Source organism: Salvelinus fontinalis, chromosome 35 (genome assembly GCF_029448725.1).
Source record: "Salvelinus fontinalis isolate EN_2023a chromosome 35, ASM2944872v1, whole genome shotgun sequence".
Classification (NCBI taxonomy): Eukaryota; Metazoa; Chordata; class Actinopteri; order Salmoniformes; family Salmonidae; genus Salvelinus; species Salvelinus fontinalis.
Genome location: NC_074699.1, coordinates 16,291,700 through 16,316,835, shown reverse-complemented (window position 1 = coordinate 16,316,835; position 25,136 = coordinate 16,291,700). Strand labels below are relative to the sequence as shown.

Genomic DNA, 25,136 nt, shown 5'->3' with positions numbered 1-25,136 from the left:
GATTGGGAGGCTGACTTTAATTTCCTGTCTTCCTGTTTCCCTCTCACCTGCATCCCCATGTGTTAATACGTGCGTGTGCGTGTTCGTGTTTGTGCGTGTGTGCAAGTGTGTTTCTGAGAATGTGTATGTGAATAAAAAACATTTTATTTTCCATAGGGCCTGTTATCATACCATTATTAGACGAGTAGAATGTGGCTTTAGAAGAAGCCTTATCGGAAAGCCTTTTATGTTGCTGAACTGACAAATAAAAGTCAAACAGCCATTCAGAGTAAAATCCATTAATAATATTTGTTTTCAATCGCTCTGATGTTGTGGAGAGGACACTGTATAAACAACTGTTTGGCTTTGTCTCATGTCCTCCACTGTATCTGGGAAACTAATATCTGCCAACCTGTAGAGGAAACATTCACAGCTTTTCATCAAGCAACAATATCAGAGATACTGTAGATCCACAGAAGCATGTTGAATGTAACGTTTTATATCACACACACGGTGGGGATAATTGAATTAAGTCACTAATAGAGACAGGGAGTTATCACTGTCTCCAAAAGCAGATGATCTGATTTGCTTATATGTGCATAAGGCCTGAGCAAACCTTCCTCTGAAAGTTAATGGATTTAAATAGATTTACCATTCAGTGTTGCAGCAGCACTGTTTATGTGTGACATATTTAATCTGTCCTTCTGTGGTTTCGCTGCCTTTGTCATCCATTCTCATTGAGTTTGCAGATGAGGTTATATAACATTACATGATCAAAACATAGATAAGAAAGATAAGCAGCAAAGAAAATTCCATCAATCACATCAAATAATAACAAGCATTCACTATTAGTTTTGTCTGTACCTGTCGGAATAATGTAATAAGGATAAGCATTCACTATTAGTTTTGTCTGTACCTGTCGGAATAATGTAATAAGGATAAGCATTCACTATTAGTTTTGTCTGTACCTGTCGGAATAATGTAATAAGGATAAGCATTCACTATTAGTTTTGTCTGTACCTGTCGGAATAATGTAATAAAGATAAGCATTCACTATTAGTTTTGTCTGTACCTATCGGAATAATGTAATAAGGATAAGCATTCACTATTAGTTTTGTCTGTACCTGTCGGAATAATGTAATAAGGATAAGCATTCACTATTAGTTTTGTCTGTACCTGTCGGAATAATGTAATAAAGATAAGCATTCACTATTAGTTTTGTCTGTACCTGTCGGAATAATGTAATAAGGATAAGCACATTGTTTAGCTATTATTAGCAGAATCCACAAATGATTTTCCCTTCTGACTTTCAGCCGCTTGATTATGTTTGAGAATCCATTTTACATTCAGATGAAGGACATGATTAGTTATTGACTCAGGAGACATAATAAGAAAAGAGGGAAAACAAGTTCAAATACGATATTGAAGCCAATTGGCTGAAAAGATCAGGCATGAAATGATGTTTTTTGACGGTCTGAATCTCTTAGGGGAAACACTGTGGTTCTGTTTCAACTGATCAGCAGCCACTGTGCACAACCTCATCTGCTTCACTCTCATTGGCTTTGATGTCATTTGGGAATGAATTCCCGATTAACAAGGTTCCGGCTGACAGAGTTTGATTGCACAAAAAGGCCAAGGCTTAACTTCCTGAGAAGTGGATGAGATAAGGTTGTAATTGGGCACAGAGGGTAAAGGCAACTTACATGCGACACTTACCTCTAGTCCCTTTGTTTGCTGAAGTGAGTAGCACAGCCAACGAGGTTGACTTTTTTAGGGAAGATCAAAATACTCATTATTCTGCTGGTCTCCCCTTAACCACTATTCCTGATACATTTTAGAGATTCAAATGAATATTTCCCCTAATTCACAATTTTTAAACGTTCCAGGCATCCCATCTTACCTCTTACGGAACATTTTCAATAAATTGATGCAATTTACAGGAACTTGATTCGGAATTGGAAACAGCCGATTCATATTACTACCCTAGAGCATCCCAAATCTCACGCTAGTCTGTTTTTACCCAATTGTAAATTATATATTTTTCATATTGAGGTCCTCACAGAAAGCCTTAAAAATGTGCATAGTCATTTTATTTAAACATGTTTCTCTGGTTAAAAGCTCTGGTGTGTGAGAACCGGGTGATGATGATGATAATCATTTGGACAAACAGACAGACAAACAGACAGGGATGCAGACAGGCAGGCGTCTGTCCCAGATGGCACAGGAAGCCTGACTGTCTCAGTGGCTCTTCCAAGACATCCCCTCCACTCAGGAATGAAACGCTCATAACTGCCTCAGGCCAGGCTCTAAACAGCTGGCCCATTACAACCAGGGTGTGCCGGTCCGAGACACTGTGTGTGTGTGTGTGTGTGTGTGTCTTTCTCCTGGTCATCAGCATTGAGACAGGACTATGGAGTAAGGAGCTGCTGTGACACACGCGGTACCCAACACCGTCACTCACACTCCATTGCAGAGGAAACTCATTCTGTTGCATGGCCTCTGTCTCTGTGGCTGAACGACATGAAGTCGTTTTACAAGTTTTACGAGGGTATGCATGAGTGAAGGAGGCTTTGTTGCGAAATAGGAAGGCGAATCTAGATTTAATTTTGGATTCGAGATGCTTAATGTGAGTCTGGAAGGAGAGTTTACAGTCTAACCAGACACCTAGGTATTTGTAGTTGTCCACATATTATAAATTAGAACCGTCCAGAGTAGTGATGCTAGTTGGACGGGAGGGTGTGGCCACAATCAGTTGAATAGCATGCACTTAGTTTTACTAGCATTTAAAAGCAGTTGGAGGCCACGGAAGGAGTGCTGTATGGCTTTGAAGCTCGATTGGAGGTGTGTTAGCACAGTGTCCAAAGAAGGGCCAGATGTATACAGAATGGTGTCGTCTACGTAGAGGTGGATCAGAGAATCACCAGCAGCAAGAGCGACATCCTTGATGTATACAGAGAAAAGAGTCGGCCCGGGAATTGAACCCTGTGGCACCCCCATAGAGACTGCCAGAGGTCCGGACAACAGGCCCTCCGATTTGACACACTGAACTCTGTCTGAGAAGTAGTTGGTGAACCAGGCGAGGCAGTCATTTGAGAAGCAAAGGCTATTGATTCTGTCGATTAGAATGCAGTGATTGACAGAGTCGAAAGCCTTAGCCAGGTCGATGAAGACAGCTGCACAGTACTGTCTTTTATCGATGGCGGTTATGATATTGTTTAGGACCTTGAGCGTGGCTGAGGTGCTCCCATGACCAGCTCGGAAACCAGATTGCATAGTGGAGAACGTACGGTGGGATTTGGAATGGTCGGTGATCTGTTTATTAACTTGGCCTTAGAAGATTTTAGAATGGCAGGGCAGGATGGATATAGGTCTATAACAGTTTGGGTCTAGAGTGTCTCCCCCTTTGAAGAGGGGGATGACCGCGGCAGCTTTCCAATCTTTGGGGATCTCAGACGATACGAAAGAGAGGTTGAATATATGTCACACAGGGACAGAGTTCATGCTGACCCCCAGAAATAGCTCTGGCACACCACTTTGTAATGGAATCCAGTGGTGAACCCTGACGTCACTGACAGCTGAACACAAGACCCATGACACACAAGCCCCGCAAAGACAACTTCAACAACCAACCCAGACTGAATAACATGACACGCATTAGGTGGACATACTGTATGTGGTTGTATATTTTAGCAGCATCAATGAGACAACCGGAGCACTATGATAAAGTCACATGACCACAGTCTCTGGTGGATGGATCCTTACTGTCACAAATGCTTTCAATACACAACTCACCATCCTTCACATTATTTTAGATGAGCAGCCCAATAGAATCTGGGATTAGGTAGGCCTAACGATGATATCCGCCTATTTGTTAGCATCTGTCACATCGTTTTCCAACAACCGTACTGATGGAAGTACAAGACGTATATGGGAAACGTATATGGGAAATCCAGGTTGTTCGGAGTCAAGCTATGTGACTGACGTAACAGCTTTTTATGTACACATCAGCCTTTCTGGAGTTAATATATGAGCCCTTCTGCTTGATGCACTGCCACACACTGGGAGGATTTCCAATGTGTCAATGTCAGGGAGTTAAATGTGTCCCTCTCGGATCCCATCAGCAGGCTAATGAGAGGGACCGGCTGACAGCGCTAGCTAGGGAGGAGACATGGTTTATTCATCTAGCTATTGCAGCACAAGCCAAGATGCAGGAGAAACTTCACTCTCATTCAGTTAACTGTAACATTTAGATTTCTTTAGAGGTGGAAAAACCTAACTACAACAACAAATAGGTCACACACAATATTTGTTTATATTAGCGTATCAGTTTTATTATATTATTTTACTATATTAGCTTATGTACATTACATTTACATTCACAAAAACACGGAGAACATCCGTGGGAGAATCCCAGGACTTGTATGAACCGTATCCATCAATCTCCGGCGGCATGGAGGATAAGGGCCCTCCCCTGATCCCCAGAGGCCTGTCCTCCTACTCCTCCTACTCCTCCTCCCCCTCAGGACACTCCCACAAAAAGGTCTGAGGACAGTCTTGCATCTGGTAGCAGTAGACGGTGTCGAAAAGACAAATCTGGTCCTCTGTGAAAGTGTTTCTCCAGTCACCAATTTTACCTGCAAACAGAACAAGGTCTTCATTATTATGGCCCATCTCTCTTCACAGCACTGTGAGTGCAGGGGAGGCCTGCGGTACTGTTCTATCCTTCTGGCACTGACTGACACATATCTCTAGTCAGGATTGTACTCCTGTTGAGCAATGGAGCCTCACCTTTCCGCATGAATTTGCCTTTGCTGTGGTCCATGATCTCCTGTGGGACTAGGGTGTAGTTCACCATGGCGTTGTCTCTCATGCTGCTAAAGCTGCAGTGTCTCATGGAGCTGGTTAACTCCTCGCCCACTAGGGGGCACTGCAGGAAAGTGCTGATCTTCTCCATCGAGCCTCGCAGGTCCTGAGAAAAGTCAATGCTCTTATTATAGATACGGACAAAGAGGGTTGTTTTCACAAGAGGCTGAATTGATCTTCTATGTCTAGTCTATCAACAACATTTGTGGCATACTAAGAGATCAAACACTCATTAGGTCAGATACAGTGAATATCTGTAATGCAAGCAATTATTTTTCCTAAAACAATGTTCATGTGGTATTTTATGTGCACCTGTTCGCCAAGAATAAATCATAATGTCACTTAAAATAGCATCTCACAAAGGTCTATTTATAATCTATGACTAATATTTTCATGTCTGAAGGATAGCCTATTTCTGTAGTTGACACAACCTCAGAGACTCATGAGACTGTAATAGAACTGCTGTGATACAAGTGTTGTGTTTTGATGCCCATAAATGGACATGTCTACAATATGGTTAGGGGTGACACAACTGCCATGAGGAAGAGAGAATGTAATGGGGTGTTTGCAATTTATGACAACTACAATAAATAGCAGACAGTGATAGACAAGAGTTCTCCTACCAGCCACATCTCCTCATAAGAGATATAAAGAACATTTGCCAAGACTTCTGCTTGTCTCGTCCAGCCTTTCACATGATCGAACCACGACCCATAACTCACTGTAAAAAGGGTAAACGTTGGATTAGATTTTATTTCACCTTTATTTAACCAGGTAGGCAAATTGAGAACACGTTCTCATTTACAATTGCGACCTGGCCAAGATAAAGCAAAGATCTGACTGTTAACAGGAGGATTACATCCCAGAATTGCTTGAGGTACAAATCATTAGTGTCAACTCACCTGATCCCTCCAGAAAACTATCCAGAAACTCATCAAATGAGTTGGGTTCTGGGAGGAATTTGGCCATTTTATGGAAGTGGTAATATGACACAACAACATCTTTGGGGTTTCTGGTTACATAGATGACCTAAGAGACAGGGTAGAGATAGTGTCACTTGCTATCAATATATTATTTCCATAGAGTTGATTTAGAAAAAAAGGAAATGTCTCACAGCATTGAGAATAGTCTCTTCAACATAACCACATCCTACCTTAGCTTTGGAGCCCTGGAGTGCAGAAGCCAGCAGGTTGTAGGGCAGGTGAGTGGTGATGATTCGGGGCCCTTGGGTGGCCTCCAGCAACTTTGCACTGTAATACTGTTCCAGCCAGGGGGCTCGGGCCCAGTTGGGAACAGTTTTGGAGAGTTGTGGGTCCCCTCTGTTTTTCACAAGAGTGACAATCTCCTGCATCCAGGTAGTCCCTTTAACCAGAGATCACAGAGGGAAAGAAAGAAGAGAGTTAAAGAGAGAGAGAGATAAGAGAGAACTGTACATCTAATACCTCTGTCTTCATTGAATCCCTCCCTAAACCACTACTTCCATAAAGACAGGTGGTCTGAGAGAAGTGGATGTTGAAAACAATTCATTAATGACAAGTAAAACCAACCGTGACAATACAATAACCTACTGTAGTCTGTACATGTACAGTTATTAAAGCCCTGACCGTTTTCTTCAACTGCAAAGTGTGTGAAAGAGGGAGAAGTACTATAGTTGGCTAGTGTTGCAGCATGTCTAATGTGTTGTGACACAGAGCAGAGGTGTGACAGAGCTGTCCCGTCCTTACCTGATTTGGGGTAGGTGGCGATGACGGTGTCCCTGTCCTGGAACTTGAAGTGGCGGGCATAGTTCAGGGAGTCCTGGGTGTGAATGTGCCCAGGGAATGAGATGTGATGGAAGGTCTCTGTCACGTCCAGCCTGGCCATGTCTGTCTGTCTGCCTGCCTGTCTGACTGCTTGTCTACTTAACTGACGGTCTACCTTTTGGTCTGCCTGTGCCTGTCTCTCTGTCTGTTTGTCTGACTGACTATCTGTGAGGAAGTATGAGATGATCTGGCTTGCTACAGACCTTAAATAGCGAAGCAGTAAGATACAACAGGAACTGTAAGAGGAACTCATTGGAGGAAAGCTGAGTGGGTGTAGCTGTAGCTGTAGAAACCGTTTAACGTTGTCTGGATGGAGGGGGATTTCCCAGGGGGAAATGTATGGTAGGTACTGTAGCTATGGGAATTACCATTTGTATAGAGATCATTTTCTTTTGTACAGATGAAGTTGGGGCTGAGTAAAGTGATCCGCACTGCCTGTACATAAAAACTGTCTCTGAGCCTGTTGGTCTGGGTCGTAAAAAAGCTGGAATCCTTAGTTGATACATCCATTTTTGGACTTATAAATTAATGATATACTCATTGATGCTTAAGGAATATAACTTTATAAATGTCTCATGAGCTTAGTTCAACTGTCCTACTCCATCAGAACCCAAAATACAAGCTTGATTTATTCCAATGATTGTGAACAATGTAATTGTAAACAAACACTGTATAGCCTCAAAACATGGTTAAAGGTCAGAGAGAATAAAGTAGATGTCACACGTCAAAATGTTGATTTATGACCCTATGTCCTGCTGACGTGTGCATGCCCATATTTGGGCTTCCGGTCAGGACATCCTGGTGGGGCGGGGGGGGGGAAGTAACCGTGTGTTTGGGCATCCTGTTCCTGGTTCTCACGGCTTAGAGTGTGAAAAGAGTTTGATGATGTTTTTGAAGTTGTCATGATGTTTGATGTCTAGTGTCCAGGTTGAACGGGGTGGGGGGACATTTCAAAGAGTAAGCATTTCAAAGAGTAAGGCCTATTTTATTGCCCTCCGGGTTGTTGTCTATGAAACACGAATGTCCTGGGGTATTGGGCTTTGCAGACGCCTTATAAAGCCCCAGAACAATACATGTGTAAGACTGTACATGATAACCCCCGGAATATTAAACAAAAATGACACCTATGCCAATTTTTGGCATGTTATGCGCGTCTTGTCATGAACCCAGTGACCAAAGCATTGAGGAAGTTCTGTGTGAAGCTCCAGAATGTTTTAAAGGATTTTTGGGTACGAGTGAGGGACATGTGTCATACATATTCCAGCCGGAGGATTCTACAGTAAAGATATTCACAGACAGTGGCCCAGAACCCCTTTATCAGGCAAAACCTGGGAGTTTTTCTCCTGCTCTGCGGATGAGAGAATGGCTAAAGATTAGGCTGGCGCTCTGTAAAATTGAACAGGCCCTGAGTGGTACAAATGTGCCCGGATATGCGTTGGAAGAACAGGTCTGCGACCGCAGTGATTTGAAGGCCCTAAGAATCGCTTCAATGGCCTATAGCCCTGACGCCAAAGTGACAATTTTAGCCTGTGAACTTTATGATGGTGCTAAAGTCTGTCAATTCTCCTGTATCTTCCACAGCATGCAAAGATGTAAACTTTTTTATTCCTGTGTTTAGTTTTAAATGGGTGGATTATCCAATTTTCATAACACTTATGAATAAGCTGGACAGTCTTTTCCAAAATCGTGAACAATTACAGCGCTGGCCGCGGCTGTCCTTGAGACATAGCCAGAACCTAAAGGCCCGACGGATTATATGTGCGCTCGTGGGTGTGTGTGTGTGTGTGTGTGTGTGTGTGTGTGTGTGTGTGTGTGTGTGTGTGTTAGAAACAAGGTCCCTTCGCATTATGTACATTTCAAGCTTTCAACAACAGTAAAACAGCCATCTAAATAATGTTTCTAGGCCTAACACACTGTTGAGTTTCCTATTTAGTTGTCTTTATATGTACATGCACCGAGCTTCCAGGTGGCTCCAGCCTATGGTTGTTCGGTGCATGTACACCGGGGAGATTAGAACCCCAAAGAAAGATCCTAAAGGTCATTTCAGGTTTAGGTTTAGAGTATAATAACTTTAGTGAAACCGCATTTCACACTATGTACCGACATAGAGAGCCAACACATAAAGGTGTAACAGGGATAAATGGATATTCACTGTACAACAGTGGTCTTTTGTAACAAGCAATACGTGTTAAATATGGGCCACAGTCAATCATGACAGCCTCTTTAGGAAAGGCCTTTACTTATGACTTAAACAGTATCATTTTCTACACATCTTATTCATTAATGCTGTGGGATAAATCAGGTGTTTCTAGGTGGGCTTAAACAAATCAACAGTGAAACAAAAGTGTACATTTTACACACATGTTTATTGACTTTTAAAAGACCACAGTAACATGACAGATATAGTGGAGATGCATGCTACACAAATCTGCTATTGGATATTCAATGTACAACAAAAAACTTAGGTAAAAAGCAATACGTGTTAAATATGGGCCACAGTCAATCATGACAGCCTCTTTATGAAAGGCCTTTACTTATGACTTAAACAGATTCATTTTCTACCCATCTTATTCATTAATGCTGTGGGCATACCCAGGATTTACATGCCGGACGGATTATCTAGCCATGGAGGGAAAACTTACGGAGCTTTGATAAGAAAGGCATAGTAAAAGACATTAATTATGAACGGCTATAAACTGTATGTACTAAATATTTTGAATTAAATAAATGGTTTTAAAATTGTATCTCACCTTTTAACGATAGGAATATGTCCTTTCCATCTATCACCAAGCATGCCCCCGGAGAAAAAAACTTGCGGAAAAAGCCATGTGCGCGCGTGTGTGCATGCGTGTGCGGTAGTGGATGTGGGTGTGTTTCAAAACAAAGAAAAAGGGGTGGGGTGTGTGTTCATAAATGGCTATGCGGCTGCGCTCAAGGCTCTCTCTCTCTTTACAATATCCTGCAAAACAGAGGCCTACCCCCCAAAACAAAAAAAAGTGTCTGTGTCTTACGGACACTTACTGTCACGCCCTGGCCTTAGTATTCTTTGTTTTTCTTTATTATTTTAGTTAGGTCAGTGTGTGACATGGGGAATGTTTGTGTTTTGTTGGTTTTGGGTGATTATATGGTAAAGGGGGTGTTGGGTGTAGTGTATGGGATTGTGTTGAGTGCATGTGTCTAGCGTTGTCTATGTTGGTTTAGTTGTCTAGGAGAGTCTATGGTTGCCTGAATGAGTTCCCAATTAGAGACAGCTGATTTCTGTTGTCTCTGATTGGGAGCCATATTTAGGGTAGCCATAGGCTTTCATGTGATGTGGGTAATTGTCTATGTTATACGTTTGTAGCCTGTATGTGCAGCTTCAGTGATTTTTGCAATTCATTCCAGTCATTGGCAGTAGAGAACTGGAAGGAAAGGCGCCCAAAGAAAGTGTTGGCTTTGGGTATGACCAGTGAAATATACCTGCTGGAGCGTGTACTACGGGTGGGTGTTGCTGTGGTGACCAGTGAGCTGAGATAAGGCGGGGCTTTATCTAGCAAAGACTTATAGATGACCTGGAGCCAGTGGGTTTGGCGACGAATATGTAGTGAGGGCCAGCCAACGAGAGCATACAGGTCGCAGTGGTGGGTAGTATATGGGGCTTTGGTGACAAAACGGATGGCACTGTGATAGACTACATCCAGTTTGCTGAGTAGAGTGTTTGGGGATATTTTGTAAATGACATCTCCGAAGTCAAGGATTGGTAGGATAGTCAGTTTTACGAGGGTATGTTTGGCAGCATGAGTGAAGGATGCTTTGTTGCAAAATAGGAAGCCGATTCTAGATTTAATTTTGGATTGGAGATGCTTAATGTGAGTCTGGAAGGAGAGTTTACAGTCTAACCAGACGCCTAGGTATTTGTAGTTGTCCACATATTCTAGGTCAGAACCGTCCAGAGTAGTGATGCTAGTCGGGCGGGAGGGTGCGGGCAGCAATCGGTTGAAGAGCATGCACTTAGTTTTACTAGCATTTTACTAACATTTAATAGCAGTTGGAGGCCATGGAAATGAGTGTTGTATGGTATTGAAGCTATGGGATGGTCCTCACAATAGTCAGGAAGATAAGCTAATGGTACCCATAAAACGATTAATTCAGTCATAAATGAATAAACCAACACCGTGGCCTTGTGTTTAGTGTCTGCACTGAGATTGGAAGATTGGGGGTTCCATCTCTGGTCGAGTCATACCAGGGATTGAGCCTCATGCCTCTCTGCTTGGCACTCTGCATTAAGGAAATGGATTGGGGTTGAGGTCCTGCGACCGACTAGTGTCATGTCCATGGGGTGTTCTTGCTCCTGCCCCTATGTGTCGTTCTGGCTTGGATAAGGCTTACTTGTCTAAGGCTTACCATTTAGGATTATTAGTAATACCTGTAATGTATCATGTGCTATTTAGCAGCAAAAGTTTCCAGGTGTAAACTCAACATGTCTGAATGTTCCTGACCTGAACCCCCAATCTTCCAGATCCCATATAGGCCTAACAATGTAGAACAGTGAGAGGATGAGAGAAAAGGTCTCGAAAATACCACGGAAAAGCCTGGATTAGCTGAGTCAACCGTTCATTATGCCTTAATTCAGAGTGGGGCTCCAGAAACATGGACGTACACAGACCACTCTGCTCAACACGGGCCACAATCATCTGTGAACACGGGTGGTCTAGATGGGCACTTACACAGCCAAGGATCCACAAGGGACTTGCTATAAGGTACAGATAAAGGATCTTAATGTGACCAGTTTCTCACAGTAGGAAAATAATCCTGCAGCAACAGGAAATGTGAATTATTGTATGGACTATAATTTATGGACATTTTTGTAGGGGTTGATAAAGTTTTAGTAAGGACAAATCAAGTCTGACATTTTTAAGTGGAAATTAAAAACTTTATAAGCCTTTTTAAACCTTGAATACAGTAGAAGTTTGAATTTCCTGCTGTGCTGGACATTTCCTGCAACAACAGGGTGGTTAAATGAAGATCCTACAGCTATAGTCATATAGTCAGCTATAGTGTAAATCTTGGTGAGGCAAACAAAAAAACATGTTGGGGGATGCAGGCCAGCAAAGCCACTACACAACACAACACTAAACAGTACATTAATTGCACTTTAACGGTGACAAAGTTTGACCACAAACTGTTAGGGGCTACATAAAGCTGCCCCAACAGCAGAGTCCCAACAGCAGTCCCAACACATTACCACTGCTACACCTGGATATCAGCGGAGCGTTGTCTGGCAGCGAAACAGTTCATTCAGCCTTTTAAAAAAACATAGCTGATATGGCTGACTTGCTTAAACAAATGTGGTTTCTACTGACAATTGAGATGTACAAACTATGGCATAAGAGGAAGACAAGTGTATAAGAGGTCATCAGTAATTTCGATTAAAACATTAATGAGTGAGCTAGGACAGACGTAGTCTACATAACTATTTGTTCAGCACTTTTGAAAATGTAAGGCAACAGAATTCAGAACATGGGCCGTTCTTAGAGTATTCTCCCTGTACACCAAGTCAGAACCGTAGGATAAATAAAGGGGGCATATAAGCAGACAATGGAAGCTCTTACAATATTTCAATGATTACATTTCTCTAAAACAAGTTATAGGCTACATGTGCACCATCAAGTCAGAACAGTAGGCAAAATTAAGAGGGGAAAATAGGCCAAATTATTAGGGTGAGTCACATGGGCTACTAACAGCTTACTGCACAACATATACTTAGTATTACTTTCTTAGCTACAGTATACATATCTTCCCTGGCATATTACATCATTTATGCAGCAGCGTACAAGACATTTTTGGACTCTTGTTGTGCTGTCCTCACTTGAACAGGAAGGTGGTGCGGCAGTCCTTTGTGGGCAAATTTTGTCATCAAAATCTGTCATTCTCTGGATTTATGCTGCTTTCAAGATAAATGGGAACTGAGAAAAAACACGGTCCAATCATGATTACGTCAGTGATCTTCAGGTCGTAGCTCTAGAAAGAAGCCCGAGTTCCCGACTTACAATTCCGAGTTGGATGACCGTTAAAATGTATTTTCCCAGTCAGAGCTCGTTTTTTTACCAACTTCGCAGTTGTCTTGAACTCACTGAAGTCAGATTTCCCAGTTCTGAGTTAACAGTTTGTTTTGAGTGCGGCAGAAATCATGCTGGATTGACAGCATGGCCAATGCTGAATGTTTATAATTTTAAGCTTGGAAAAGCCATTAAACCCAGAATTGGGACCACACACATATTCCACTGAATAGCAGGCTAGTGATTGCTTTGCAATGCTTGCAGTTCGTCACTGATTCCTTCCAAACCACTAATTGTTGAATTAGCGATTTCCAACTTGTTGTGTAATGTTTGTCCAATGGCCGATGAGCACCGATATGTTTAATCTATAATTTATCTACATTATTTCTCTTCATAATGACAAGGATTGAAAAGGATTTGCCAGTAGATTGTTGACTTGATTCATGATGACTGCTAGCTAAGATTTAGAAAGTATGATGATGACATAATCAGTCCAATCAAAGCTACTGTACATATAACGTGATTTGACGTAATTGTATCTGTGGCCAATGACCTTGAGCCTTCTTGGATGGGCAATTCTAATGTAACTCTATGGCAGCACCCAAGGGGCTTGAATTTTCGAGCTCTACCCTTAGGTTTGGCAGTGACATAGAGTCCCCATGAGTGACAGAACACTGAGCCAATCACATTTATATTTTTACCTATGTTTATTTTGTATTTATTTTGTAATTTAGCAGATGCCCTTATCTAGACCAATTAGGGTTAAGTGCCTTGCTAAAGTGCATATTGACCGAATTTTCACGTAGTTGGCTCAGGGATTCAAACCAGCAACCTTTCAGTTACTGGCCCAACACTCTTAACCGCTAGGCTACTGTACCTGTTGCCTTGTGTCGTAGAAATTCATACTGAGAAAGACTTTGTCATTTCTTCAAACAATCATCTTTAGTTAATATCTTTATTTAATATCGATTAATTACTGCAATAATGAGACTGGTCAACCCAACAGTCACAGACCTTTGGGCCCAGTAGCCTAACCTTTACAGACAATGCAGTTTTGGGTTCATCCTGTTGCCATCTGCCTCTGGTGTTGTTTCTCAGATGCAAGAATGATTAGACACAATAAGGGTTTTGTTATATTCCTCCAGGCTCTCTTTATCTCAGTTACACCCAACACATCTTATCTATGGAATGCCAGCTGTAGGTTTTTAGGTTAATCTCAGTTCACACAGACATTTAATAGAACATAAATGTTGTAATATTAGTTAATTAAGTATATCATCTATTAGTATATCATCTATTAAATTAACTATTAATATCAAACAAATCAGGTAAATATGTAATTGTTCTATCACATTCTCCCATTTTGAGATTTCTCTCAATTTAAAAGAAAGATTCCAAGGTTTAAAAAGACATCTTTAAGAAATTCTCAGCAATCTAAATCAGAGTACATTTTTCATCAGTATGAAACAACTCATCATGTTAATACTACTCCAATTGGTCAGCATGGTAGAAATAACCATTTCCATCTCCATAGCACCATCTGTAGAAACTAAAATGAGCATATCCTGTTGGACAAATCCAGGTAGTGACTCCCGTTTAGAGGAAGAGGAAAAACCGGTTAGCGCTGTTATTTAAATTTTAAACCCTGTCTATATGAACAGGGAATAACATACCATTATCAAAATATTGTCTAATTAGTGGTCCCACAACGGGGTGTTGTATCCACACTGGGATATCGCCTACTGCGATTACTATGGTATAGATTATCTTACGTCTATCCAAATGTGCAAAACAACCTACTGAGTACCCATGTCTCCTATCTAACTATGTAACACGGTCCCAAAAAAATCCAACAAAACACTCACAATAACACTTTACAATAGTAACCCAGTGCATACCGGTTTACCTCATTTATCAAACATTTTATCAAAACATTCCACATTATAATTTGAACTTCACCAAGCCAGATGCCCTCGCATGGGGTTTTTATATAGTTGACACTAAAGATGCTTAATCATGACTGGTTCCACCCCTCCCATATAGATTGGGGGACACCTTAAGCCACTTTGGGTTCATCCTGTTGCCATCTGCCTCTGGTGTTGTTTCTCAGATGTAAGAATGATTAGACACAATAAGGGGTTTGTTCTATTCCTCCAGGCTCTCTTTATCTCAGTTACACCCAACACATCTTATCTATGGAATGCCAGCTGTAGGTTTTTAGGTTCATCTCAGTTCACACAGACATTTAATAGAACATAAATGTCGTACTATTAGTTGAGTATATAATCTATGAGTATATAATCTATTAAATTAACTATTAATATCAAACAAATCAGGTAAATATGTAATTGTTCTATCACACCTGGCATATGCAAGTATTCAAATATAGATGTATTTATATTTTTAGGCATATAACAGTGACTCCAATCCGAGTAGAGGAAAAGGTTAATCCTTTAGATAGATCTGATTAAACTTCCCCTGACCCCTGATAGACTCCGACCCTCAGCACATATTGATGATGAGGTGCTATCTACAGTTGAAGTCGGAAGTTTACATACACCTTAGCCAAATACATTTAAACTCAGTTTTTCACAATTCCTGACATTTAATCCTAGTACAAATTCCCTGTCTTAGGTCAGTTAGGATCACCACTTTATTTTAAGAATGTGAAATGTCAGAATAATAGTAGAGAGAATTATTTCTTTCAGCTTTTATTTTTTTCATCACATTCCCAGTGGGTCAGCAGTTTACATACACTAAATTAGTATTTGGTAGCATTGCCTTTAAATTGTTTAACTTCAGTCAAACGTTTCAGGTAGCCTTCCACAAGCTTCCCACAATAAGTTGGGTGAATTTTGGCCAATTCCTCCTGACAGAGCTGGTGTAACTGAGTCAGGTTTGTAGGCCTCTTTGCTCACACACGCTTTTTCAGTTCTGCCCACAGATCTTCCATAGGATTGAGGTCAGGGCTTTGTGATGGCCACTCCAATACCTTGACTTTGTTGTCCTTAAGCCATTTTGCCACAACTTTGGAAGTGTGCTTGGGATCATTGTCCATTTGGAAGACCCATTTGCGACCAAGCTTTAACTTCCTGACTGATGTCTTGAGATGTTCCTTCAATATATCCAAATAATGTTCCTTCCTTATGATGCCATCTATTTTGTGAAGTGCACCAGTCCCTCCTGCAGCAAAGCACCCCCATAACATGATGCTGCCACCCCGTGCTTCATGGTTGAGATGGTGTTCTTCGGCTTGTAAGCCTCCCACTTTTTCCTCCAAACATAGCAATGGTCATTAGGGCCAAACAGTTATATTTTTGTTTCATCAGACAAGAGGACATTTCTCCAAAAAGTATGATCTTTATCGTCCCCATGTGCAGTTGCAAACCGTAGTCTGGCTCTTTTATGGTGGTTTTGGAGCAGTGGCTTCTTCCTTGCTGAGCAGCCTTTCAGGTTATATCGATATAGGACTGGTTTTACTGTGGATATAGATACTTTTGTACCTGTTTCCTCCAGCATCTTCACAAGGTCCTTTGCTGTTGTTCTGGGATTGATTTGCACTTTTCGCACCAAAGTACGTTCATCTCTAGGAGACAGAACGCGTCTCCTTCCTGAGCAGTATGACGGCTGTGTGTTCCCATGGTGTTTATACTTGCGTACTATTGTTTGTACAGATGAACGTGATACCTTCAGGCATTTGGAAATTGCTCCCAAGGATGAACCAGACTTTTGGGGGTCTACATTTTTTTTCTGAGGTCTTGACTGATTTCTTTTGATTTTTCCATGATGTCAAGCAAAGAGGCACTGAGTTTGAAGGTAGGCCTTGAAATACATCCACAGGTACACCTCCAATTGACTCAAATTATGTCAATTAGCCTATCAGAAGCTTCTAATGTCATGACATCATTTTCTGGAATTTTCCAAGCTGTTTAAAGGCACAGTCAACTTAGTGTATGTAAACTTCTGACCCACTGGAATTGTGATACAGTGAATTATAAGTGAAATAATCTGTCTGTAAACAATTGTTGTAAAAATTACTTGTGTCATGCACAAAGTAGATGTCCTAACCGACTTGCCAAAACCATAGTTTGTTAACAAGACATTTGTGGAGTGGTTGAAAAACGAGTTTTAATGACTCCAACATAAGTGTATGTAAACTTCCGACTTCAACTGTACATATATTTATAACACGTTTTAATATAATTTCTTATTTGAGTGGTCATGCCATCATTGGGTATCGGGCAGTGTCCAACGTTAATCCACATCTATATCATTACTGGGGTTGTCTTGCATATGGATTTCAAACTTGAGGGAGGTGTACTGAACGTTAGACATTAACCAGTATGCTTAACTTCATGTGTTTACTTTACAACCAAAGGGATAATGACAGAGGAACTGAGTAGGTATAATAAACTCTCTCTGTATTTGAGCCTGACCCACAAAGAGACACTTTGGGGACAGAGGAAGGGAACACAGTGAACACCAAAGATGACCTGCCCTGGCAGATGAGGATGAAGTTTAACAACCAGCTGAATACAGTGGATCTGTACACCCTCAACAACACACACACAAACATCCCCAAGATCAGGGAGGGACGACAGGCAGCACAGGTACACACACGCATGCACCCACGCACACACGCACGAACGCACACATACACACACAAAACCGACAAGGACTCACAAAAAGGTATATGTGAGGTTGGTTGATAATAGTACATGTATTACATCAGGGATCATCAACTAGATTCAGCCGCGGGACTATTTATTTTCTTGAGCAGATGGTTGGGGGTCCGGAACATAATTACAAATCATTTGTAGACTGCAAATTGACTGCAAGAAGCCCAGATATAATACACAATATTTGACTAAAACATAATAATTTCAAACCTTGCTTACATCTGTATATGATCACATGCCTCTCTCTATTATGCGTGGGAATACTTGGGAACAGATTTCCCAGATTAAAATCACTTGGAGCTGATTTCATGGTACTTTTACAGTTTTTCATGTCCAACAATTTAAAAAAAATTTGCTCAGAAAACTTGGGGTGGACAAATAAAACTGCCAGTTGGGGAACTCTGTATTACATGATAACAATAATAATAAACTGATCAAATGTTTATTGTACTCTTGCAGTTCTGGGCAGCATATGTACCATGTGAGACTCAGTACAAAGATGCCGCCAGACAAATTCTTCAGCAGATTGACGTCATCCACAGAATGTGTATGAAATACCCAGAAGCCTTCATGTTTGCTACCAGCAGCAAAGGTGACAAAAAAGGTGATCAAAAGTTATACAGTAAGGGCTCTATTCAATATCTAAAGCAGAAGTGTTATAGATTCCGCAATATACATTTTAAGGTAATTTCCGATTGAGCCAAACATATGCAGCGTTTACCGTGAATGCAGTCTCCGCTGAAATTCAATCACACTGTAGAGCTGAACTTCCGCAATACGGATTGAATGGAGACATACATTTGGTTATGAGAGTGAAATCCCTTTAGAATACTCCACTGTGAAACACCATAGATAACAAAGTTGTATTCACTTCCCACCTGTATTATCAATCATTTATTTTACCACAGATATCATGGATGCCTTTAGTCAGAACAGGACGGCCAGACAGATCGGGGTGGAAGGAGGACACTCTTTGGACAGCAGCCTGGGCACCCTGCGCACCAAGTACCACTCGGGGGTCCGCTACCTCACCCTTACCCACAGCTGCAACACACCATGGTGAGTAGGCTCTGCTACCCTGCTGACGACAGGGCCACCCTGGTCTGGGGACTAGGTGCCACAGATTATACTTAATAAGTGACAAGGTGCTCAACATTTTTTTTGTAGCACTTTATAGTTGAGATTCCTAAGTATATCAACGCTTTACACACCATATGATGCTCTCTCAAAGAGCACATACAGCTAAGATAGAAATTACAAGAATATAAATGAATGAGACACAACAGGTAACAGCTGAAACCGCTTATTAATAGACAAAAAAAGACTGTATTTCACTGAATTCTGTGATGGGGAAAATAGGGGATTCCTGTCGCCACCTGTTTCAGAGGTATCATATTCTGAGAGAGTGGTCTAAACAGATGGGCTTGCTAATCAAACCATGGCCCTGGACTACGACAGAGCCTAGAGAATCCCTCAGCCACTCACTGATTCATATCATACTAGCAGGATATAGGAAAGTGGAAGAGAAAGATCACTTCCAGTTGCGGGCCTGGTGTTTTACTGTGGTTGTGTGTGTTTTCCCCTCAGGGCAGATAATTGGCTAGTGGATTCGGGAGCCAAGTCATCGCAGCACAATGGACTTTCTGAGTTTGGAAAGGTTTGTCTATCAAACTGAATCACACACACACACACACACACACCTTTGAAATACCCACTTATATCATAGGTCAAATCTACTATACTATTTGGTGCGGCTTGTAATACTTCTGCTTTTGAGTTTACTTGGAAATCAGATGTAAATGCCTGTCATAAACATAGGTATTCCAAGTAAATGCTTTAATCAAATGGGCATTTCCTCAGAAACTATTGGGTTACCCTCAAAAACTTATTTTCATCTACAGCTTGCCTTCATTTATGTTATAGCAGTATTTTATCACCTGTATAAAACACACTGGATGAAAACATGTACATTCTCTTGACAAACTATCCAAGCTACAAACCATACCATTAGGTTTGATAGGCTGAATTAATCACATATAATTGTCTCTATAACACCAGTAGGGTGACACAGTAAGAGGGTCATTTCCCCCAGTCCTGGCAGAAACATTCATAATTGTTTTTCACCCGACAGCAACTGATATTTGAGATGAACCGCATTGGGATGTGGATTGACTTGGCCCACGTGTCAGAGAAAGTGATGAACCAGGTTCTAGACCTGTCCAAAGCGCCAGTCATCTTCAGCCACTCCTCTGCCTACGCTGTGTGCCCACACAAGAGGAACGTGCCTGACGACGTCCCGAGGAAGGTGGTGAGTGAAAGGGGAGAGGGGCAAGGGGATAGTGGATTACAGGATACATATGAGGAACTTAGTCATTCATTCTCCTTGGACATCATCCCTTCCCTGAGGAGGGTGATGAGTCAGGGGAGAAGGGTGAGCGACGAGGGAATAGAGAATTGGGAGTCTGGTAGTGAGAGGACACGTACTAGGGGAGCAGGCAGATTAAGGGGATTGGATGCTGAGGAGGGTGAGTTTAAAAAAGGAATTGGACCTGAGAGTGGTTGTGAGTGGACATGTGATAGGATGAAGAGGTATGTGACAGGGGGGATAAGGGGAAGAAAATGGATTGAGAAAACAGACAGAGAACAGAAAAGGGGTTTAAGAGTGAAAAGGAGGTGTCTGGGAATATAGGCTGAGGGGAGGATGAGAAAGGGCTAAGAGGAAGGTTGAGACAGGTTGTTTTAGGCAAAGACAAAGAAAAGTAAGCAATAAGACTGCAAAAGAATAGTGGTAATGTCTATGGTGATATTAAAACTATAATGATATCAAAAGGAAGTTAGAAAAGCCATCAGATCTTTCCAATACTTTGGAAAACAGACACAAACTAAAGCAGGTTTTCATCAAGGATCTCTCTGTACTTTACTCCGTTCATCTTTGCCTCATTCCTGACTAGTCTCCCAGTCCCTGCCCCTGAAAAACATCCCCACAGCATGATGCTGCCACCACCATGCTTCACCGTAAGGTTGGTGCCAGGTTTCCTCCAGACGTGACGCTTGGAATTAACACCAAAGAGTTCAATCGTGTTTCTCATGGTCTGAGTCCTTTAGTTGCCTTTTGGCAAATTCCTAGTGGGGTTTCATGTGCCTTTTGCCGAGGAGGGGCTTCCGTCTGGCCACTCCACCATAAAGACCTGATTGGTGGAGTGCTGCAAAGATGGTTGTCCTTCTGGAAGGTTCTCTCATCTCCACAGAGGAACTCTGGAGCTCTGTCAGAGTGACCATTGGGTTCTTGGTCACCTTCCTGACCAAGGCCCTTCTCAACACAATCCTGTCTCTGAGCTCTACGGACAATTCCTTCGGCCTTATGGCTTGGTTTTTGCTCTGACATGCACTGTCAACTGTGGGACCTTATATAGACAGGTGTGTACCTTTCCAAATCATGTCCACAATCAATTGCATTTATCACAGGTGGACTTCAATCAAGTTGTAGAAACATCTCAATGGAAATAGGATGTACCTGAACTCAATTTCGAGTCTGAGGGCAAAGATTCTGAATACTTATGTAAGTAATGTATTTCTGTTTTTTATTTTGTATAAATTAGCATTTTTTCAAATCAATTTTAGAATAAGGCTGTAATGTAACAAAATGTGGAAAAGGGGAAGGGGTCTGAATATTTTCCGAATGCAATCACTTTGACCACATAAAGACCGTGACTGGACACAGTATCATTTCTTTGGGTGGGGATTATGATGGATTGGGCAGGTGAGTAGAGCGAATTGACCTAGGAGTTATTCACCTAGTTACAATAAAACACCAGTGAACTTGACTGAGCAAAGTGTATTTTTTTTTAAAGTTGCTCATTGTAATATACCAGTAAAAAAGTCTAAAGTAATATGTCTGAGTAGTAATACATTTATTTTTTCAAGTAATGTCTGAGTAGTAGTATTTTTTTTTTTAAATGTCAAAAGTCATGTCTGAGTAGTAGTAGTAGTAAAACATTTTATTATTATTTTTTTTAATAAATAAATGCTATAAACATTTTATAAATGTTTTACGTGGAAAGAAACCCATTCTGCTGGGGTAGGAGTGCAGAAGAATTGCATTGTATTGGCTTCAGTTTGACACAAACACACCCCTCTCTACCTGTGCTGTCTGTCAGGGTCTCGGAGTTTCTGGAGGATGTGTCTAAGGACCCTGCTCTGGTGGCAGAGCTGCTGAGTGTGTTCAGAGAGGTGGAGCATGTGAGTACAACAGTAAAAGTTACACACTATTTCCACAAGATTGATATCAACACACAAGCCTCCATAGATTTATAGATCTCCTCTCAACATTTTTAGAAAAAGCTGTTGCACAGCAACTCACTGCCTTCCTGAAGACAAACAATGTATACGAAATGCTTCAGTCTGGTTTTAGACCCCATCATAGCACTGAGACTGCACTCGTGAAGGTGGTAAATGACCTTTTAATGGCATCAGACCGAGGCTCTGCATCTGTTCTCGTGCTCCTAGACCTTAGTGCTGCTTTTGATACCATCGATCACCACATTCTTTTGGAGAGATTGGAAACCCAAATTGGTTTACACAGACAAGTTCTGGCCTGGTTTAGATCTTATCTGTCGGAAAGATATCAGTTTGTCTCTGTGAATGGTTTGTCCCCTGACAAATCAACTGTACATTTCGGTGTTCCTCAAGGTTCCGTTTTAGGACAACTATTGTTTTCACTATACATTTTATCTCTTGGGGATGTCATTCGAAAAACATAATGTTAACTTTCACTGCTATGCGGATGACACACAGCTGTACATTTCAATGAAACATGGTGAAGCCCCAAAATTGCCCTCGCTAGAGCCTGTGTTTCAGACATAAGGAAGTGGATGGCTGCAAACGTTCTACTTTTAAACTCGGACAAAACAGATGCTTGTTGTAGGTCCCAAGAAACAAAGAGATCTTCTGTTGAATCTGACAATTAATCTTGATGGTTGTACAGTCGTCTCAAATAAAACTGTGAAGGACCTTGGCGTTACTCTGGACCCTGATCTCTCTTTTGACGAACATATCAAGACTGTTTCAAGGACAGCTTTTTTCCATCTACGTAACATTGCAAAAATCAGAAACTTTCTGTCCAAAAATGATGCAGAAAAATGTATCCATGCATTTGTTACTTCTAGGTTAGACTACTGCAATGCTCTACTTTCCGGCTACCCGGATAAAGCACTAAATAAACATCAGTTAGTGCTAAATACGGCTGCTAGAATCCTGACTAGAACCCAAACAATGTATCATATTACTCCAGTGCTAGCCTCCCTACACTGGCTTCCTGTTAAGGCAAGGGCTGATTTCAAGGTTTTACTGCTAACCTACAAAGCATTACATGGGCTTGCTCCTACCTATCTTTCCGATTTGGTCCTGCCGTACATACCTACACGTACGCTACTGTCACAAGACGCAGGCCTCCTAATTGTCCATAGAATTTCAAAGCAAACAGCCGGAGGCAGGGCTTTCGCCTATAGAGCTCCATTTTTATGGAATGGTCTGCCTACCCACGTGAGAGACGCAGACTCGGTCTCAACTTTTAAGTCTTTACTGAAGACTCATCTCTCCCGTGGGTCATATGATTGAGTGTAGTCTGGCCCAGGAGTGTGAAGGTGAACGGAAAGGCTCTAGAGCAACGAACCACCCTTGCTGTCTCTGCCTGGCTAGTTCCCCTCTCTCCACTGGTAATCTCTGCCTCTAACCCTATGACAGGGGCTGAGTCACTGGCTTACTGGTGCTCTTTCATGCCGTCCCTGGGAGGGGTGCGTCACTTGAGTGGGTTGAGTCACTGACGTGATCTTCCTGTCTGGGTTGGGGCCCCCCCTTGGGTTGTGCCGTGGCGGAGATCTTTGTGGGCTATACTCTGCCTTGTCTCAGGATGGTAAGTTGGTGGTTGAAGTTATCCCTCTAGTGGTGTGGGAGCTGTGCTTTGGCAAAGTGGGTGGGGTTATATCCTTCCTGTTTGGCCCTGTCCGGGGGTATCATCGGATGGGGCCACAGTGTCTCCTGACCCCTCCTGTCTCAGCCTCCAGTATTTATGCTGCAGTAGTTTATGTGTCGGGGGCTAGGGTCAGTTTGTTATATCTGGGGTACTTCTCCTGTCTTATCCGGTGTCCTGTGTGAATTTAAGTATGCTCTCTCTAATTCTCTCTTTCTCTCTTTCTTTCTCTCTCTCGGAGGACCTGAGCCCTAGGACCATGCCTCGGGACTACCTGGCATGATGACTCCTTGCTGTCCCCAGTCCACCTAGCCGTGCTGCTGCTCCAGTTTCAACTGTTCTGCCTGCGGATATGGAACCCTGACCTGTTCACCGGACGTGCTACCTGTCCCAGACCTGCTGTTTTCAACTCTCTAGAGGCCGCAGGAGCGGTAGAGATACTCTTAATTATCGGCTATGAAAAGCCAACTGACATTTACATCTGAGGTGCTGACTTGCTGCACCCTCGACAACTACCGTGATTATTATTAATTGACCCTGCTGGTCATCTATGAACATTTGAACATCTTGGCCATGTTCTGTTATAATCTCCACTCGGCACAGCCAGAAGAGTACTGGCCACCCCTCAGAGCCTGGTTCCTCTCTAGGTTTCTTCCTAGGTTTTGGCCTTTCTATGGAGTTTTTCCTAGCCACAGTGCTTCTACACCTGCATTGCTTGCTGGGGTTTTAGGCTGGGTTTCTGTACAGCACTTTGAGATATCAGCTGATGTAAGAAGGGCTTTATAAATAAATTTGATTTTCTTCTATTTAAAAAGGGCTGATGCAATACAAAATACAGTGGCACAGACAGAGATTACAGGCATTTTTAATGCAGTATTTGTTCCAGTGCTTTGTTACCCTCCCTGACTCTGAACTATCTTCCAGGTAGAGGCAGCCAGATGATCTTCCCATCCATTATGAAGAAGTGAAAAACAACTACAGGACCAGCTATGGTTACCCTGTCCCAACCCAGACAGTGCTGGGACAGTTCTCCCCCTCAGCTCTCTGGCCCTGGCACTAACACTGAGCAGCCTGCTGTCCTGGTCTCTATAAGCCCCCTCTAAATAGACCATGCTGTTATTATCACCCCTTGTCTATGGCAGTAGGCTGCCCAAGGCATAGTAACACCTTACTACTTGAGTTCTGTGGTCACATCTTTCACAAGTTCTATTGGTGATGGAGTCCATGAACTGTGATTGACGGATTTGTACATAGAAATGTTAACATTACTAAACCAGTAAGTTATTCTGAAATGGTGTTATACACATCACTGTTGACCTTATACCAAGTAAATCCATGACCAGGCTACTTTACATTGTAGAGTTTAAATTGAATGGTTAAATGTAGCCGTCAGTAAATAAATAATCAGGAAAATTGTGTAATCATTAGATTTTATTTTAGTGTTGTACCATGAGACATGTGACAAAGGAAATACTAAACTGACTGAAAAGCTTACGGAGGAGGGTTTATGGTTGAGACATGAATGAGAGACAACAGTGAGCATCCTAAATGATTGACAGAATGTTCCAGATGTGATTTTCTCAGGCCCTGGCTGAGACAACTGCTGTACTTCATTCTTCTTTCTCTGTTCCTATACAGCTCTAGAACATTCATGGAACACTGTCCAATGAGCACAATTAACTTCATTTTGACATATACAAAAAGGCTAGGCTAGAACAGTGTGCTTCATTCAACAACAGTGTCTATTATCCCATCTGGCTCAATCATTTTGAGAATGCTGTACAAAAAGACGTCATGAATTAGGCTG

The 25,136-nt window shown here is 41.9% G+C and overlaps 2 protein-coding genes across 2 annotated transcripts; one reads left to right on the top strand and one right to left on the bottom strand.

Moving 5' to 3' along the window:
* Positions 1 to 4,284: 4,284 nt before the first annotated feature.
* Positions 4,285 to 6,820, bottom strand: LOC129834977 (sulfotransferase 2B1-like). Its single transcript, XM_055900337.1, has 6 exons — positions 6,567 to 6,820; positions 5,996 to 6,204; positions 5,745 to 5,871; positions 5,466 to 5,563; positions 4,768 to 4,948; positions 4,285 to 4,613 (listed from the first exon to the last, which is right to left on the bottom strand). The coding sequence occupies exons 1-6, from the start codon at positions 6,703 to 6,705 to the stop codon at positions 4,483 to 4,485; spliced, it is 885 nt and encodes a 294-aa protein (XP_055756312.1). The 5' UTR covers positions 6,706 to 6,820; the 3' UTR covers positions 4,285 to 4,482.
* Positions 6,821 to 7,804: 984 nt separating this feature from the next.
* Positions 7,805 to 24,271, top strand: LOC129834125 (dipeptidase 1-like). The gene is made up of 8 exons (XM_055898873.1): positions 7,805 to 7,873; positions 17,113 to 17,292; positions 17,821 to 17,953; positions 18,270 to 18,420; positions 18,949 to 19,018; positions 19,493 to 19,689; positions 21,519 to 21,600; positions 24,254 to 24,271. The coding sequence occupies exons 1-8, from the start codon at positions 7,805 to 7,807 to the stop codon at positions 24,269 to 24,271; spliced, it is 900 nt and encodes a 299-aa protein (XP_055754848.1).
* Positions 24,272 to 25,136: the final 865 nt, after the last annotated feature.